We start from the raw sequence: 17,406 nt of genomic DNA, 5'->3' as shown, positions 1-17,406 counted from the left end.
AGCTCTCTCGGGGCATGGCTGTGGGAGCCCAGGGCACGCTCACCTTCTCACCTGCGCTGCCCTTTCTCCCCAAATCAGACACTAGCTCTGTGTTTCTTACTTCCGGGTGCCCGGGGAGTGGACAGCTGTGCTCCACGCTGGCCGCTGCCAGGCACTTGTCAATAGGAATGACAACAGGGACACAGCAATAACTAGAAATATTTTAATTCCCAAAATAAAGGTGTTCACTTGTGTTGTGTGGCCCAGGAGGGGCCACCCAGCCTGTAAGACAAGCAGGCATTCTGTGGGGTGCGGGAGTGCAGGGTGGCCAGGGTCGTGGGGACTGAGCTGGGGAGCAGCCAGGGGCTCCCAGGTGGCTTTCCACCTGAGGACTCGGTTTCCAAACTCACATCCCACGTATCCCGGCTATTCACAGACAACTTTAGACATGACTGCATGCGCTGTCACGGTCATCGTCGTGAAGCTGGTGCTATTTATGCTTGCTTAACATCTGCATAAATATTATAAGCAATGGGGTTTTCTCCACTTAGATTGAACCTTAATGCATTTGACTCGCTGATGGTGTCATGCGAGCTGCTGTTGGTTTATTCCTCATGGTAACAGGATTGTATAAAACGCGTTATTTAACATGCAGTTGTCTCATATGCACCAGGGCAGAAAGGACTTATTCGTGGGCTCTCCTTAGTCTAGTAGTTTTAAGATATTACACGAATTCTGGAAAGCGCGTGGGGGAGGCGGCTATGGTCCCCCCCCCCCCCTCATCGTGTGAGATATGCTCATGACCCTGAGATAAAGCCAGTCCCCTTCTCGGGAACAGCCCTGGCTGTGGCTGGGTCCAGTCCCTTCTCGGGAACAGCCCTGGCTGTGGCTGGGTCCAGTCCCTTCTCGGGAACAGCCCTGGCTGTGGCTGGGTCCAGTCCCTTCTCGGGAACAGCTCTGGCTGTGGCTGGGTCCCCTCCCGGCATGGCCGTCACTGCTCATCCGACGCGCTCTGCTGGGACGCCGTGTCGTCCAGGCCCATGTCCTCCTGGCTTGCCCTCCTGCAGACCAGCCCGAGGCTCTCGGCCGCTGCCTCCGTAGGACGCCGGTCACGAAGCCGGCCCCGCTCGCTCTGCTCCGGGGAGGGCTTCCGAAAAGAAGCGCGGCTCAGCGCCACCGGCCCCCGCGCCCCGGGGACGGGCCCTGCCGCGGGTCACCCGACAGAGGACACGGTGGCCCTCGAGGACAGGCTGTGTCCTCCAACACAGGGCGGGGCCCTCTGGGCACGGAGAACGCGCTGGAAGGAGGAAGCCGCGGGGAGGCCGCGCGTGGGGCACCTCGTGCACGTGGCACCTTGTGCGCGCTCGGCCGGGCCGCGCAGCCGCGTCCTGCAGGTGCGACCCCGGCAGGAGCACACAGGACGCACGCAGTGCCCAGGACTCCCCGTCCTTGTTGGAGAGAGGGAAGGGGACGGCCAGAATCCCGGAGCCGCACACGGAGTGCGACAAGGACACAGATGGGGTGGGGGTGGGGGAGGAGAGAAATTCTGTGCATTGTTACTGAGAAAATGGGGAAAAGGGACGTTTGCACGTAAACCCAGGTAAGCTCCTGAAGTAATCAGGTCCTCTCTCGGCCGCTGTGGCCTGGGGGCTCCCCCTCCTGTGCAGCCCCATCCCTCCCTTACCTGTGCAGCCCCATCCCTCCCTTACCTGTGCAGCCCCATCCCTCCCTTACCTGTGTAGCCCCGCCCTCGCCCTCACGGCCCCGCCTCCACCCGCAGGCTCCGCCTTTGCCCACGTCCCCCGCCCCACCCGCAGGCCCCGCCCTCGCCCACGTGGCCCCACCCCCGCTGCAGGCCCCTTCTCCACCCGCGTGGCCCCGCCCTCGCCCAGGTGGCCACGCCACGCCGTCCTTACCCACGGGTCCCCGCCCCCACCCGCAGGCCCCGCCCCCGCCCCGCCCGTCCTTACCCGCAGGCCACGCCCTCGCCCACGTGGCCCCGCCTCCGCCACGTGGCCCCGCCCACCCGTCTTTGCCCACTGGCCCCGCCCCCACCGCAGGCCCCGCCCCGCCCACGTGCCCCCCGCCCCCACCGTGGGCCCCTTCCCCACCCACCTGGCCCCGCCCTCGCCCACGTGGCCCCGCCCCGCCCGTCCTTACCCGCGGGGCCTGGCCGGTGGCCCGAGCCGAGGGCCGCATGGCGATGTTGACGCTGCTGGACGACTGGGTGTCGCTGGTGTTGCCCCCGTCGGCGGCTGAGAGCCCGGAGATGACGAGCGCGCTGGAGAAGCTGCGCTTGCCGAAGAGGAAGCTGAGCGTGGAGCTGGTGGAGGAGCCCAGGCTGGACCTGATGAGCGCCTCGGCGCGCTCGCGGACGCTCAGGGGGCCCGGGGCGGTGGCCGGCGGGGGCTGCGAGTGCAGGGACGCGGCCGACGTGCGCAGGGAGGGCCGGCTGCCAGACAGCCGCGGGGCCAGCTCGTGCACCGACGAGGACGTCTGCAGGAAGGCCCGGCGGCCGTCCAGGGGTGGCCCGCACGCGCTGGGCGCCGGGTGCGCCTGCACCGACTGGCTCCTGCCTTTCCTGCCACCTGTGGGAGGAAGCGCGACACGTGGTCGTGGTCATGGTCATGGTGGGGGTCGCGGCGCTGGGGTGCAGGCTGCTGAGAACCCAGGGCAGGCCACCACCTGCGAGGCCAGGACGAGAGCAGGGTGCCCAGGGACCGAAGGGCCAACCAGGGGCACCGGCAGCCCAAGGGCAGGGGAGCCAGGTGACCCACACACCAGGTTTGCCCGGAACTCCCCTGGTTTTAGCACCCAAAGTCCCGCCTCCCTGGAAGGCCCTCTATGCGGGCAGGCTGGGAGGACACCAGCAGGGTCACTTGGCCTTGTAAAGCAAATCCAGCTGTGTTCCTGGTGCACGACCTTGATTCTGTGCTCTCATAAGCAGCGATAAAGGAAAACATGCAGGCTTTTGTCATCTTTAGTGACCTTGAAAAGGGGGAGAAAGGCGGGGTGGTTGTTTGAACCACATGCTGGGGACTTTGTTTTCTAGAACAGTTTTCTTTTGAGATTAGGGTCTCCCAGGTGAAGCCCACGGTCATTGGCCAGGCCCAGGCTCCTGTGGGCTTCTCACCTGGCGTGGCCCCAGCTCCTTTTTCGGGCCCTGTCCCCACCTCAGGGCCCATCCAGGCCCCAGCTATTGCTGGGAGTTGTCAAGACAAGGCCATTTCGACAAAAGGGATTGGACCGTCCCAAAGATTCGGTCCTGCCCGCACCTCTGGAAGAGGGAAAACTTCAAGAAGGTCTTCCATGCATGGTCTACCCACGCAGCTACGGTCTTTAGCTTCATGAACTGAGCAGCTGCAATGAGAACCGGTGCTTGCTGGCACGGTGGATTGCTGAACCAAAGCATCAGTAATCACTAGGGCCTAATCTTAAAATATGATTTTGATGGCAGCAGCTAGTGGCAGCATAGTCCTACCAACAGCCTCTCAGGCATGTCTCCCGGGGGGCAGAGGCATGGGTAGCAGGGGGACTGTCCTGTGCATTGCCTCACATCCCAACTCACCCCAAATACCTGAATCATTCATGTGCAGCTGGGGACTCCAGAACATGTACCTATGTCCGTAGGAGAACCCCAGAAGTGACATGCTGCTTGAGAGGTGACTCTTAGGAGACAGACGTCACTAGGGAGAGTCCAGTGGCCTGTTGGCTGAAAGGGCACTTCCCCCTGCATTGACCACAGTGCTAGCTTGGGTGCCACTTCCAGAGGCCACCTCACTTCCTCTTGCCCGTATGTCCAGGAAACAAGGCACCTACCCGCAGTGCCACACACAGCCCCACAGGCTGATGAGTGTGCCCAGCCCTGGCCAGGGCCATCCAGCTCTGTGGCAGGGGTGGACCCCGGCCTGCCCACAGGGTCCCTGCTGAGAAGTGGGACATGTTGCTCTTACAGAGAAGAAAAGGGGAGGAAGAGATCCTGACGAATCGTAATTAAGAACGGTGATAGTGATTTGTTCGTTTATGCAGAGTCTGGCAGCCACACGTCTGTTTGTGATTTCTGCTGCAAGGCTGTTCGCTGTCCAAAACTAGTCTGCGTTCATGCACACGTCAGTGATGTGAAGCCGGACAGATGACCACCCATACCTGGTGCGGAGCTGCCCAGCTAACTCCAGCAACGACAGGACAAAGCCCCTGGGCGTGTCGAAGGTAATGGCCTGTAGTGGGTGCCAGACCAGCCCCACCCCAATGTCATGGCTTCAGATTTCCTTGTAGCTTTTTTCTTGTTGCTCTTGATTTTTTAATTTTTATTTTAATTTTGCAAATGGCACAGCACCAACAAGGAAGCAATGCATTCGTGCTGTTCGGGATCCTTGTTTTACAATTTTACTTATTTTGCCGATTACTGCATTATCAAATTATGAATGTTTATAGGGAAAACCTCCTTCGAACCTGAGTTGAAATACCATACAAATTGCCCTCCCTGGTTCATTATCGTAGACTTAATGGTTCGTCTGTGATTGTCACCTGAAAGGTTATGGTGCAGATCCTTATTAATACGAGGACTCTGGCTTCTGCAGTTTGGGATCTGAATTAGCTATGAATTGCTAACTGCTCGTCTGTAGCTAGGTCACCAGCCCCACTGCTGGGTTAAGCCCCATGCAGCCGTGAAGGCTGGGGTGCCAGGCCCTCGCTGAGGCTGGCACTGAACCCCTGGCATTGAGGCATGAAGTGCTGGGCACACCGAGGCAGCAGACACACAGTGGCCACCTGGGAAGAGCAGTCCCGTTCATGGGGATTCGGGCAGGACCCTGTCCTCTGAGCATATCACCAGAGCTCAGGATTGGGGTTCCCAGCGGGAACCGAGGGAGGGACCAAGGAAGCGAGGGGGCAGTTGTGTCCCCAGTTATGGGAGTTGAGCCCTGGTCGCTGGTAGTGGAACAAGGCCCCCGCTGCCAGAATTTGGTTCAAATTTATCCTTCAAAACTGCTTGCTCGGTGCTGCTTGGCTAGCTTGGCACAGCTTCCAGCTCTGGCCCTGGACTGGGGCACAGCTTGCCCTGAGGCAGCACCTCCTTGCCCCCGCGGGTCAGCTTGCCCCGTGAGGAAGGGACCCGAGACAGCCCCTGCCCATGGCAAGGAGCCCCAGCCAGCTGTGTCAGGAGGAACCGGGAGCCAGCTCTGCCGCTGACAGATAGAAGGAAGATCCCATGCAAGTGGAGCCCTTGCCAGCCAGGGGACAGGACAGTCACACGGGCAGGGACACTGCAGCAGCACAGACAGTCACTGGGACAGGGTGGCTCTCGGGGTGGGGCAGCGTCCCTGGGCAGGGCAACGGGATGGGGCACAGCGGCTGCGATCACAGGCTCCGGGGTGGTCACTTCCTCGCTGGGTGACTCTGGGCAGTGGTGACTTCTCCCTGTCCCATCTCCGAGGTCGTGGGGAGTGCATGAAGTTGCAGGTGAGCTGCATGTGGGCGGCACCTGGGACAGTGTTCCTCCAGAGGAGACTCGAGCACAGCCACTGTCACCAACTGCTGTCACACAGCAAGGGTGGTGGGGACAAGCAGGTCTGTTGTGCATGCCTCCTTCACTTGTTAAGTGCTTCAAGCCGGGGTGGCCTTGGTAGGGGCGGTCTTAAGAAGCGATCGTGAAAAATTAGCAGCCGTCTGGGGCTTCAGAAGCCCCTGCCCAGACGCTGCCACAAAAGCCCATGACTGCTCCCAGTGCAGTCCCCGTGGGTGACGGGGGGGCGTCTGAGGAGAGGAAGGGGCGGCGGTGGTTCCAGGCCGACCTGCTGCAGGCGCAGGGTCCTTGTGCATCACACGCCTGTCTCTGACCCCCCAGCCAGACCCTCGACTCTGGCCTTTCCCTGGCCCAGACGTGCCAAATGCTTGGTATTTCACCATTTGGTCAATCACTTCTGTGATCTTGAAACTCACATGTTTCACGTGATGACAGGTGTTAGTTAACTGGGCAATGAGAAGGCCCGCCTGAGAGCCAGCCTGGGGCACCGGAGCCTGGCCGCTGGGGCTCGGGTGGCATCGGCTGGGGCAGGGGAGTGCTTTTTCCTTCTGGGAAGCTGATAGCAACCCCTTTCCCTGTCTACCACCTGTCTCTCTACCATCTGTCCCTCCATCTGTCTGTCCTCTTGCCCATGGTTAAATACGTCCTGCAACTTCCGTTCAGTCCTCTGCCTGGCTCTGGGCGCCGCCAGGAGGCAGGGGCCGTTCCTCCGAGCTGAGCTGGGGCAGAAGGGGCAGGAAAGCAGGCCCAGGCGCTGGTGAAAGGCTTCTGGATGGTGAGGGGAGACTGAGGCAGACACAGAACGTGCGCACCGACAGGCTCGAGAGGCAACGCCGGGGAGCAGCGGAAGCAGGCGAGCCCTGCCTCTCCCGAGTCCCTAGGACTCTGGTCCTTTGCTCACCCCCAGCATCTCCTTTTCCAGCCCGGCCACGCTGTCCCCAGCACAGCACCATGAGTGGGGTTTCAGAAGCTCACCTGCCTGGTCGAGCCTGACCATGTAGGCATTAGTGTCAACAGGATTTTAAACTTCAGACCCAGCCCGAGCTTGGTCCCGGCTACCTCCCGTGCTCCTACCTGCTGGCCCCTGAAATGTCGAGCTCAGTGGAGGGAGGTGAGGACCAGGGAGAGGCGGGGAGGGAGGCAGGGTCCTGTCTGTGTGTGCACGCCAGGGACACCCGGAGAGCAAGACCCTGTGTGGGTCAACTGTGAGTGAGAGATGGCATGGCGTGGGGTGACCACTGCGCAGGTGGACAGATGTGAATGGCTGGCCAAGGTAGTGGACAGACAGAAGGACAGATGGCAGAAGCTGAATCTAACAGAGGGGGAGGCTGTTTCTGAGCACTACCTACGTGAGTGAGTAAATTCCAGGCATCACCTGGCCCAGTGCTGGTTTTTATTGCAAGGAGCTCTCAGGTTAGAACAGCAGCACACCCATAGCATTGCTCATGGGACCAGATGGGCCTTTATGAGTGACCTTGTGGCCCCACCACACCCACCTGTCCTAGGTGTCCCTTCCCAGGGTGAGGCCCAGTGCTGGGAGCCACCTGTCCTGGGCTGCTCCGTGCTGCTCTCCTGGTTGCCGCCCGCCGACGGGCCCCTGCCTCCGTCCACGTCTTCGATGTTGCCCCCGCCATGCTGGCCGGCACTGCAGTCCTTCCGCACTCTGCGAGAGGGAGAGGCCTCAGGGATCCCCACCAGCGCTTCTCTCACACCCCTAGATGCCCCACCACAGCCGATCTGAGTCAGGACGGAAGACCATGCTCTCTGGGTGAGTGGCACACCTGGGGCTGGGGGTCCCCAAACCTCGGGGTCTAACAAAGGAACAGACCGCACCAGGATGAATCAGCTTCAGCCTCCACCTTCCACGAGGACCCACAGCTGTGGTGTCTGCTAAGGACCTCGGCCACCTTCAGGCAAAACTTCTTAGAACTCATCCCAAGTAACAGAGACTTATCACTATGACCAGGTAAGACGTATGGGCATAGAGACGTGTGCAGGGGAGTGACAGGGGTCGAACGGTCACTCCTAAAGGCCCATCACCTCGCAGCCCAGCAAGACTCAGGCAGATTCCCAGCCTGTGCAATGATCCAATGAGCCATGAGATGCCACTTGGGAATAGCAGTTTTAACCATAGGAGAAAAAGTTGATCGATTGGGAAATTCTAGCCAGAAGGTCGAGCGCTGTCCACACCGCACACTCCCAGGCACGGGGACGGAGCCTCTGTTGTCAAGGCCTACCTGAGCCACTTGGTCCGGAACCACGTCCTAATGCCATCCAGAGTGACCGATCTGCCCCAGATGTCCTTCAGCTGCCTGTGGGTGCCTAGGTAGGATGTGGTCAGCGGGGACACGTACATGGGGTACCCCAGGGGCTGGTCACAGGAGGAGTTGATCAAGTTGCGCAGGACCTGCTTGTTGTTTTGGATGCTGCCGCGCTCGGGGTTGCGGTTGCGGAGGAAAATGAGCTCCTGCTGCTGCCCGGCCCAAAGTCCCCGCACGCATTCCTTGTTGACCTGCAGGACAGGGAGGGGCAGGGGAGAAAGCCAGGTGGCCGTGTGTCCCAGCCTGTTGGCTGCAACCTACAGGGGGCGAGCGGGGCTCTGGGACTGGTGTCGATGACGGCAGCACTGTGGCCTGACACTGTTTTCACCACCAAGAACGGCGGTCCCATGGCATGGACAGGATGCCATGTTCATGGGAAACAGAGAAAGTAGAAAAAGTCAGCCTTTGTTTCAGCCCAGTGGTTTGAGGCTACGTGAAAAGGGGAGTCATTGGGACCAAGGCTCACGGATCCAGGAATGGGATATTAGAGAAAGGTCTGGGGTTCCAGAGACTTGAAAATCTTTAGAGACAAGCTAGGTCCTTACCCCATCTCCGTGTGTGTGTTGGGACTTTGTGCCCAAGTCCTTGCCCGCATGCTGGCTCTCCCAGGTGGGGAGTGACCTGCCAGGGGAGCGCAGCCCCCGCCGGCTCCCTGCCCACCTCTGCTCTCGGGCCAGCACTCCTCTGTGACTGTCCCTGTCACAGAGGGTGCCGGCACAGGGACTCGCATGCGGGTGCCAACCACCATCTGTTTCTTCTCAAACATACCCCAGGGGGGAAGCTCGTGCCCCTGGGAGGCCCGGGCCATGCGGCTGCTGTACCTTGATCACCTTGAAGCTCAGGAAGCCTCTGTGCAGCATGAGGACCTTGTACTCGTCCACGCCCTCGTCCACCACATGCCGCAGCGTGAGCAGCTCCTCCCTGTTGGACAGCACCGCGCCCCTCCAGGCCGGGTCCCCCTCGTGGCAGATCACCACCTTCCCCTCGAAAGACTGGATGGCTTCGTACAGGACCACTGGGTCCTCGTACTCGTCGGGGCAGGTGAACTGGTCCTGGTGGGAAGACGCTCATGAGTGGCTTTGGGGAGGACCAGAGCTGGTCCCGGGCCAGCGTGCAGATGGGGACTGGCCTGTGACCTCCAGAGCCGAGTCCTCTCCCCACCTCGCTCTCTCCCCTGTCCTTTCTGTGAACCCAAAATGGGTACAGAGGAAACCTCCTCATCTTGCTGCCCTAACCAATGGCCTGTGCCTGGGAAAGGGCTTCGTGGCTGAGGTCCCTGTGACTGTCAGGTACAGGTGGACACTTCTGACATGTCCTTGTCTCTGGCCAGTGTCAGGAATATCCAGACGGCCTCGGTACTTAGTTACCTAAGTAATGAACCACTCAAAACGCCTTGTTTTTTTTTGGGGGGGGGGGTAACACTTCCGGCTCATACTCTTAAAAAACGGATCTCTACCTGGTGAAGTTTCAGGGACATCCGTACAGCAGGAGCAACGACTTTGTGCAGCAGGTCCATGTCAGCAAACACCCACTCGTCTCGTGCCGTTATCCGAAAGTCACCTTTGAAGAGGGCGTGGAGACCGTACAGGAAGGAGTCCAGGCTGCAAAACAAAGCCCTAATTACTGTTGACTTGCCCTGAACAAATGTACTGGATCCTGTCACTTGTGCAAGGTTCAGGTCTCCCATTTGTCCAGGTCAAGAGTTACCCTGATGTCCTCAGGCTGAGCTGGCAAGGAAAGGAGAGAGACTCTGGGCCCCGGCACCCCAGCACCCCAGAGGCCTGGTCCTATGGCCTGTGTTTACCCTGGGGACATGTCTAGTGCCGTGGCGTGGGAGTTATCCTCACCCACATCGGGAGCCACCAAAGCACTTGACCTCTGTGTGTGACGTTAGAGGTCCAGGTGAGAACTTCCTGGCAGGTACACACTCCGCACTGCAGTCTAAGTGACAGGCTGACCTCTCCCAGTGACCCGCCAGTGCTCCACTTCTCGGGAGGTGACTGTGGACTTGCCCAGGCACCTTTATGTCTCTTCTCTATATTTCTGCATATCATCTCTGGGCTGTTACTCCTAATAAATGTTGGATTCTACCACCATATGGAGAGAGGAAATAAAACCACAGGAAACCTCAAATTGGTCATTTAGATTCTCAGAGAATGTCCATTTCCCAGTTCCACCTTTTCTTTTCTTTCTTTTTTAAACTTTCCCTTAGAGGACTTTATATCTCTATTTGCACATGGATCATTTATTAAATTAGAAGGCCCCAAACTAGAAAGATATTTTACAATCGAAGAAAAAGCTGGACACTGGACTCCAGTGAAATCATCAGAAGCACAGAGTTCTGAGACTCGTTCCTCCAGCTTGGTGCAGAGCGGGCGCTCAGCCGTGGAGGGGTCCTCGTGCAGCACAAGAAAGCCCTGAGCACGTGGGAAGACACGAGGCTCTTCCCGTCACCACTGATGGCCCAGGGAGACTGAAGCCCAGGCTGCACCAGACCCCGCCAGTCCCACCCTGTTTCTGAATGACTAGAGGAAGAGGCACAACAGCAAGGATTAGAGAGAACACAGAATGAAGATCTTTCCGGATTATCGGGTTTTCGTGTTTCTGGCTTTTTCCTGCCTTGCTTCTGTTTCCTGCACACAGTGGAGTATCACCTGCATGGAGAACGGGAATGTCCTCCAGGAAGTCTCTCAGGGCCTGGAGCCTTTGCATTTTGGATGAACATGGGGAACCCTCTGGGAAAGCGACTCCTCCTGCATTCTGGAGAGAGGGAGAGTGGGCCCCTCTTTATTTCTGCTCATCACAGCTGCCTCTCTCAGTCCTGCTGCTACCATCCCTGAGGGCGGTTATGAGGCACAGCACGAGAAACAGCATCACGGATAGGGTGACGCTGGATGGAACGAGCAGGACTGTGCCTGTGAAGGGGACCTCCACAGGAGGCTGCAACGCAGGACTCAGAGCTGGACTCTGAACTCAATGCCGCGCATCCGACCTGCACGTGGGGGAAATAGCTCCACGGAAGGCTAGTTTAGCATTTCCTAGTGAAACAAGCCACTGTCATCAATTTCCTTCCAGAACTCCCTTGAGAACTACGTCAAGGCTTTGCGTCAGAGCAGACTGTGGGAAACAGGAGTGGCCAGGGGCTGGCCCGGTGGGGCTCGGGTGCCATGGCCTGGAGGAGCCCAGAACCTTCCAGAACGAGATCCAGGAGGCAGCCTTCCAGAGGCTCCCTGGGGCTGTGAGCTTCAGCGGCTGCCTGCAGGCATCGAGAAGGGAACTGCGGGACAGCGGAGGCAGGCTGCAGAGGCTGGTGCCCGCCTCTGCTCTGCACTGAACATACTGCAAATGCTCCTGTCACCTGATGGGAGCCAGGTACTAAAACGGGAGCGCTGAGTCCTAAGAAGTGGTGGTGGGAGTTACTCAGGAAAGGTTGGGGATGCCGTACTGCTTGCTCAGAATGCCCTGCGTGCATGTAAGAGAAGAGTCCCTCCACGTGTAGGGAGGGGCTGGTGGCAGAGGAATGCTAAGGGGCTTGTCCAGACACCCAGAGCCACGGCCACGACAAGACGCAGGAGCAAGCAGTCCCAGGCTCAGCTGCCACGTGCCTGGCTTGTCTGCAGAGATATTTGTCAGCAGGGGAAACTCAGCTTCCACGCGAGCTTCCGACCCCACCGCAGAAGCTTTCCCTGTTGTTTCTATCGTGGTGATTTCTGCTGTTCTACTAAAATGATTCTCTACGTAGAAAACAAAATCTGAGTCAGAATTCCACTAGACGGGGGGTGTTACTCCCAGCACCTCAACGATCAAGACATCCCATAGCAAGGGTGTTTCATTACCTGCGGTGGCTGTGATGAGCATGGCAGGTCTGCAGGACACCTGCAGCACATGTCTGACTTGGAGCTTCATAGGTCTCCTGGGAAACGACCAGCCCCCATTCCCCCGGCCACCAGCTGGAGCTGGGAAACAGTGTTGCCTCTGAGTCAGTCCAGGTGGCCTTCATGGGACTAACACAGCCCCAGCCCCACCTCACCCACCCGGGGATGTCCGTGAGGCAGGCAGCCTGTCACAGAGTGGTCAGCCCTGCAGCCAGCAGCCAGGAGGACCACGTGCAGCTGTGTGGGATTTGTGTGCGGGGAGGCCCCCCAAGGAGCCTGGCACGTGTGTTAGAGAAGCGTGTCCATGTGTCGAGGACTGAAGACGGCAGCACCAAAAAAAGCATGGGCTCCCACGGTACCACCTAAGAGCTAAATATCATAATAAATAAAAAGCAAATTAAAAAAGCGGTAGAAAAACATCACTCCTTGATTCAGTGACAAGTAGCTGATACTTGAGTGTGTTTCGTTTTTAATAACCTGTCCTTAATCGCCTAGGTCAGGACCTTGCATCCCGTTTGCCTTGTCTGTGTGTGTGTGTGTCTGTGTGTGTCTGTGTTTCTGTGTGTGTGTCTGTGTGTTTGCAGCTGGCCAATACAGGGATCTGAACACTTGACCTTGGTGTTACAAGGTCACACTCTAATCTGAGCTACCCAGCCAGCCCTCTAGACTCTGATTTCTGAGTTTCCACCTTCAGTCTGGCAAATAGATTTTAATCCCTTTTGCAAGATGATCTGGTAGGATGGCGGGCCCCAGATGGAAGCTCAGGAGAAGCAAAGGCAAGTCTGAGGTTTCTGAAGAGCGCAATTTTCTCCGTTCCCCGTGGGTGGGAGGAGCAGGCAGATAGATGGTCGATGGAGTGACCCTAGGCCACAATGGTGACCTCCTGCCACAGGTGCATGGCAGGGCTTGGCAGAGCATGTTCAGGCTGGCCTGTTTTCCTATCACGTTTCAAGACCAAATCAGCCTTGAAGTGTTCTGTCCTCTTGGAAGCCTAGTCTCCTCCAAGAGACAGTAAATTTTCTTTTGCAAACAGACCTGTTGCTGCTGTGAAAGCTGCCACCTTCTCCTGATCGGCCACCTGTGACTGGAGCACCGGCAGGGATCAGCCTCCTTGTCTTCTCGGGAGCAGCAGTCAGTGCCCCGGACTCAGTGGAACTGTTCTGACTTCCTACCAAAACAGCCTGTTGCATGTCTATGGCTTCCTTCCGTGGGAGACACAGCCCTTCAAAGAAGATATGCCCCAAACCTCAAGTTTAAAAAATGATCAGCGTTTGCTTGTCACAACCTCCAGGACCTGTCAACATCTTATTTCATTTGAAGACATTTTTATATAACTGCATTCTTCTGTTCACTGGCATTCAGCATATCATTTAGACTGGTTTTCAGTTTAGTCATCCTTCCTAATTTTCATGCACATATTTTTTCTTTCTCGAGGACCGCCCGTCAAAGCTATGCCACTTTCGTAAAGTCAGAACATTCCCTCAATAAACTAATCAAGTGACGCAGAGCTCGAGGCTTATGCCAGGCCGTGACATAGGACTTACCTAAGGAGACGGTGATCAAAGTCATCTGTCACTCTCTGACATTAAGTATGTGAGAATGGCTTGCCAGGTCTCCTAAAGTTCACCCAAGGGCATACTCCTCGTTTTAGAATTATACAAGATAGAGCGCACATGCATACACATACACACACACAGATTATTAGCCACTTTTATTTGAACATGAATATAATTATACTAAGTAAAATATCAGCAAATTGAACCCATCATTGTAAAAGAGACTGATGTATATCATGACCGAGTAGAGCTTATCTCAGAATTGCAAGGATGTTTCAACATGAGGAAATCTCTCAGTGTAACCCGTTGCATGAATAGATTAAAGAAGAGGATAACATCATCGGAATACATGCTCCAAATTTTTTAAAAAACTCAACATCCTTTCTTGATAAAAGCTTTAGCAAGCTAGGGAGAGAAGGAAACTCCCTGCCTTGATAAAAATAGTCTTAGAAATCTAAAGCAAACCTCATTTTTAGTGCTGACATATTAGACTCATTCCCATTAATAATGTCAGATTAAGGCAAGGGTGCTGTGGTGGGCAGAATATTGGCCCCCAAAGACACCCGTGTCCTAAACCCTGGAAGCTGTGAATGTATTACCATGTTATGGCAAAAGGAACTTTTCAGATGTTAATAGATGGAGGATCTTGAGGTGGGGAGACTACCTGGATTACCTGGGTGAGCCAATTTTATCACAGGGGTCCTTATAAGTGAAAGAAGGAGGCCGGAGAGGTAGAGTCAGAGAGACGTCAAGATACCAGGCTGCTCACTCTGAAGACAGAGGAGAGAGACCAGGAGCAGAGGAATCTGCACAGCCTCTAGAACAGGGAATGGGTTCTGGCTCAGAGCCTCTAGAAGCAGCGCAGCCCTGCAGACACCTTGATTTTAGCCCAGTGAAACCCATTTTGGACTTCTGACCTCCAGAACAGAAAGATAATGCATTTATATTGCTTTAAATCACCACATCTGCAACGATTTGTTTCAGCAGCAGTAGGAAACTAATACAGACGCCCACCTGCAGCATTGCGCTGAAGGTCACAGTCAACGGAGTAAGAAAAATAACTGAGTTATCAACATCGGAAAGAAAAAAAGTCAAAATTGTCATTGTTTTCACATAAGTCTTTCCATCAGAAAATCAAAGAGAATTAACTGAAATATTATTATATTGACAGAGTTCAGTAGTGGTGCCCAGAAAGGGATCAATCTAAAGAAAAAAAACAAAAAAACTTTCCTATATATCAGAAGTAACCAATTAAGAAATTACAAATTTCCAGAAAGTGATAAAATTTTGCTAAAGGACAATGAAAACATTGGATGATCAAGTTACACTGTGTCATTGAATGGTGTTCCCTTTGTTTTCTTGAATTAATCTGGATATTCAATACAATCGCAATCCAAATTCCATCAGAGGTTTTCATGAAATCTGATTCTAAAATTTCAGCACAGGGAGACTTGGCTTCTCTGATGTCAGAACAACGCATCCCTCTAGTAAACCCAACAGTCTAGTGCTGTAAGAACAGACAAATCGATCGCTTTGACAGGAGTGTAACTCCGGGAGCATGCTGTGTATGCATGGGATGTAGTATATGGCAAAAATGGTATTTCAAGCCAGTGGTAGTTTTTACTAACTAACCAGCTAATATGAGCTTCTTAACAAATGGTGTTGGGCCATGAGCTACCCATCTGGGAAAAATATTGGATCTTTGTCTCCTTTTGGATCCCATTATATGCAAAGACAAGTTCTATGTCTTTGTACACATCCGTGTGGGGAGACAGTACTCTCTGGATCTCTCATCCCTGACGCATCCTCCTGGGTGTGCCAAGAACGCAACGCCCAGGCTGTTTCTCAGGGTACGGTCTGAGGTGACTGTCCTCGAGGGAAGAGGTAACATCCCACCCTGTTATAAAACGGTGGGTCCCCCCAGCTCAGTGTTCTTCAATGGAGAATGGGTGCTCTGGGCCACCCCGTGGGCCTTGGGGCAAGGGGCACCTATACAGATTTGTTAACGCGCATGCAGTCTGCTGTGCTGGGAGGAAATAAAATCCTCTGGTTTCTTGTTCTCTGCCAGATTCCACGAAATAGTAGAAAGCTAGCTTATTAGCTAATAAGTAGGTTAAAATCAAACCCCAGACCCAAAAGGATTCAAAAACTGAATGTAAAGAAATAAACTATAAAAGTATCAGGGGGAAAAAGAGCTACAGAAATATTTTTAAGAAATGCACACAAAATCCAGAAATTATAAAGTAAAAATTTTAGAAAGACGTCATGAATAAAAGACACGTGCAGCTCAGCAGAGAATATTTTAACTCATATAAAAAGGTGTTAATATCTCCGCATGTGAACACCTCCTAAATATCTGTAAGTACTTCACAACAATGGGCAAAGTATATAAATGGGCAATTCACAGGAAAAAAAAAAAGACCAATAAACGTGTAAAAACATTCCTACCCTCACTATTGACAATGGAAATATAAGTTCAGATAAGATCGAGATATGTTATTTCATGCATGAGACTAGAAAAACTTTGAAAAGTTGGAAAACCCAGCATTAGTGAAGACAGAGCAGTCGTGGAGAGAGTACACAGTGGGGCAGCTTTTTTGGAGAGTCTGACTGCACCTATAAAAATCTGGCTTAAAATTCTTTTTGAGCTCTGGTACCTTTTTTTTTCTTTTTCAAGCAAAGTCCCCTATGGAGCCCCAGCATACACAACATAATGCACAGCTGTTTGGTTGGAGAGAGGCGCACAGCTGTGATTAGAGAGAGGTGCACAGCTGTGATTAGAGAGAGGTGCACAGCTGTGATTAGAGAGAGGTGCACAGCTGTGATTAGAGAGAGGTACACAGCTGTGATTAGAGAGAGGTGCACAGCTGTTTGGTTGGAGAGGGGTGCACAGCTGTTTGGCTGGAGAGGGGTGCATAGCTGTTCGGCTGGAGAGGGGCGCACAGCTGTTCGGTTGGAGAGAGGCACAGCTGTTCGGTTGGAGAGAGGCACACAGCTGTTCGGTTAGAGAGAGGCGCATAGCTGTTCGGTTGGAGAGAGGCGCACAGCTGTTCAGTTGGAGAGGTGCACAGCTGTGATTAGAGAGAGGTGCACAGCTGTGATTAGAGAGAGGTGCACAGCTGTTTGGTTGGAGAGAGGCGCACAGCTGTTTGGTTGGGGAGAGGTGGGGCCGTACCAGGCTCCCACCCCCTCTCACCCGGACCCTCCCTTCTTCCCAGGCTTATCCAACCATGTCAGAGCTTTAAGGACTTCAGACCCAAACCACGAGCCTTGGCATGTAAAAGATGGTGCCTTTTGTAAGCCAGAGACCAAAATGAAAGTTCCCCCTAGATTTTGCTGTGACGTGGGACCTCTCAGTAAAGTGAACTCGTCCCAGATGATCAAGCCTTTCCCTAGAATCAAGCCTTTCCTGAGAGGAAACTTCCCAGATTTATCTCATCACCATGTCTGCAACCAGCAGAGGTGACTTTGAGTATGAGAAACTATTTGAGACAAAGAAAATCCCATCAAAACAAGGTTAAAAAAGGAAGCTGGTAAACACGGTACTTAATCGGGGGTGTGTGGGGGGGAGACCAAGCCAGAAATGCCTGGATCTGGAATATCTGAACAAGTTATGCAAAGAACAAGACTGAAGAAGTCTTTGAAAATATCTTAGAGGACCTGAAAGAAATATTCACAGGATTTATTTACAATGTGTAAGGGAATTTGAAATTTATAGAACACTGCACAATGATCAAACAAAAGACCATGCTGTATTGTTTTAACCATCTACTCAGGTGCCATGAATATCTGAAGACTCACTCTGTGATGTCACGTGCAAGATCCCACAAAGCCCTTCTCAGGTACTGTTCTCTACTTCCAGTTCCACAAGCAGCCCCACAGGGGCCCCCACACACTGTTTCACAAAGTGCGCAAATGAGGCTTCTCTAGACTTTCAACCATCATCAAGCTTAATCTCGGATGGCCACGTAGGCAGTGGCCTGGGTCCAGCGTGAGGCTGTGCTGGGGGAGGAAAAGGAGGGTGTGGGGACCACTCAGCTGCTCCCCGGGGTATGTGCCTATAACATGATACTTTAACAGTCAGACACGTGGCATTTCTCCCAAATTGTGACATGCAGGAGTTGAGAGAGCAGCTAACATCACAAGTCCTA

General features: G+C 54.5%; 1 protein-coding gene across 1 annotated transcript in view; it reads right to left on the bottom strand.

The window, feature by feature from the left end:
• Positions 1–970: 970 nt before the first annotated feature.
• PCNX2 (pecanex 2) overlaps positions 971–17,406 on the bottom strand; it is a 237,885-nt gene continuing 221,449 nt past the window's right edge. Inside the window, exons 29-35 of the mRNA XM_063082913.1 lie at positions 9,281–9,425; positions 8,646–8,876; positions 7,741–8,015; positions 7,000–7,166; positions 2,140–2,567; positions 1,244–1,427; positions 971–1,182 (exon numbers count right to left, since the gene is read on the bottom strand). Of these exons, the coding sequence (XP_062938983.1) occupies positions 971–1,182; positions 1,244–1,427; positions 2,140–2,567; positions 7,000–7,166; positions 7,741–8,015; positions 8,646–8,876; positions 9,281–9,425 (1,642 nt within the window). The remainder of the gene's footprint in view (positions 1,183–1,243; positions 1,428–2,139; positions 2,568–6,999; positions 7,167–7,740; positions 8,016–8,645; positions 8,877–9,280; positions 9,426–17,406) is intronic.

This window comes from Cynocephalus volans, chromosome 18 (assembly GCF_027409185.1).
Source record: "Cynocephalus volans isolate mCynVol1 chromosome 18, mCynVol1.pri, whole genome shotgun sequence".
Taxonomy (NCBI): Eukaryota; Metazoa; Chordata; class Mammalia; order Dermoptera; family Cynocephalidae; genus Cynocephalus; species Cynocephalus volans.
This window is presented reverse-complemented; position numbering and strand designations above follow the sequence as displayed.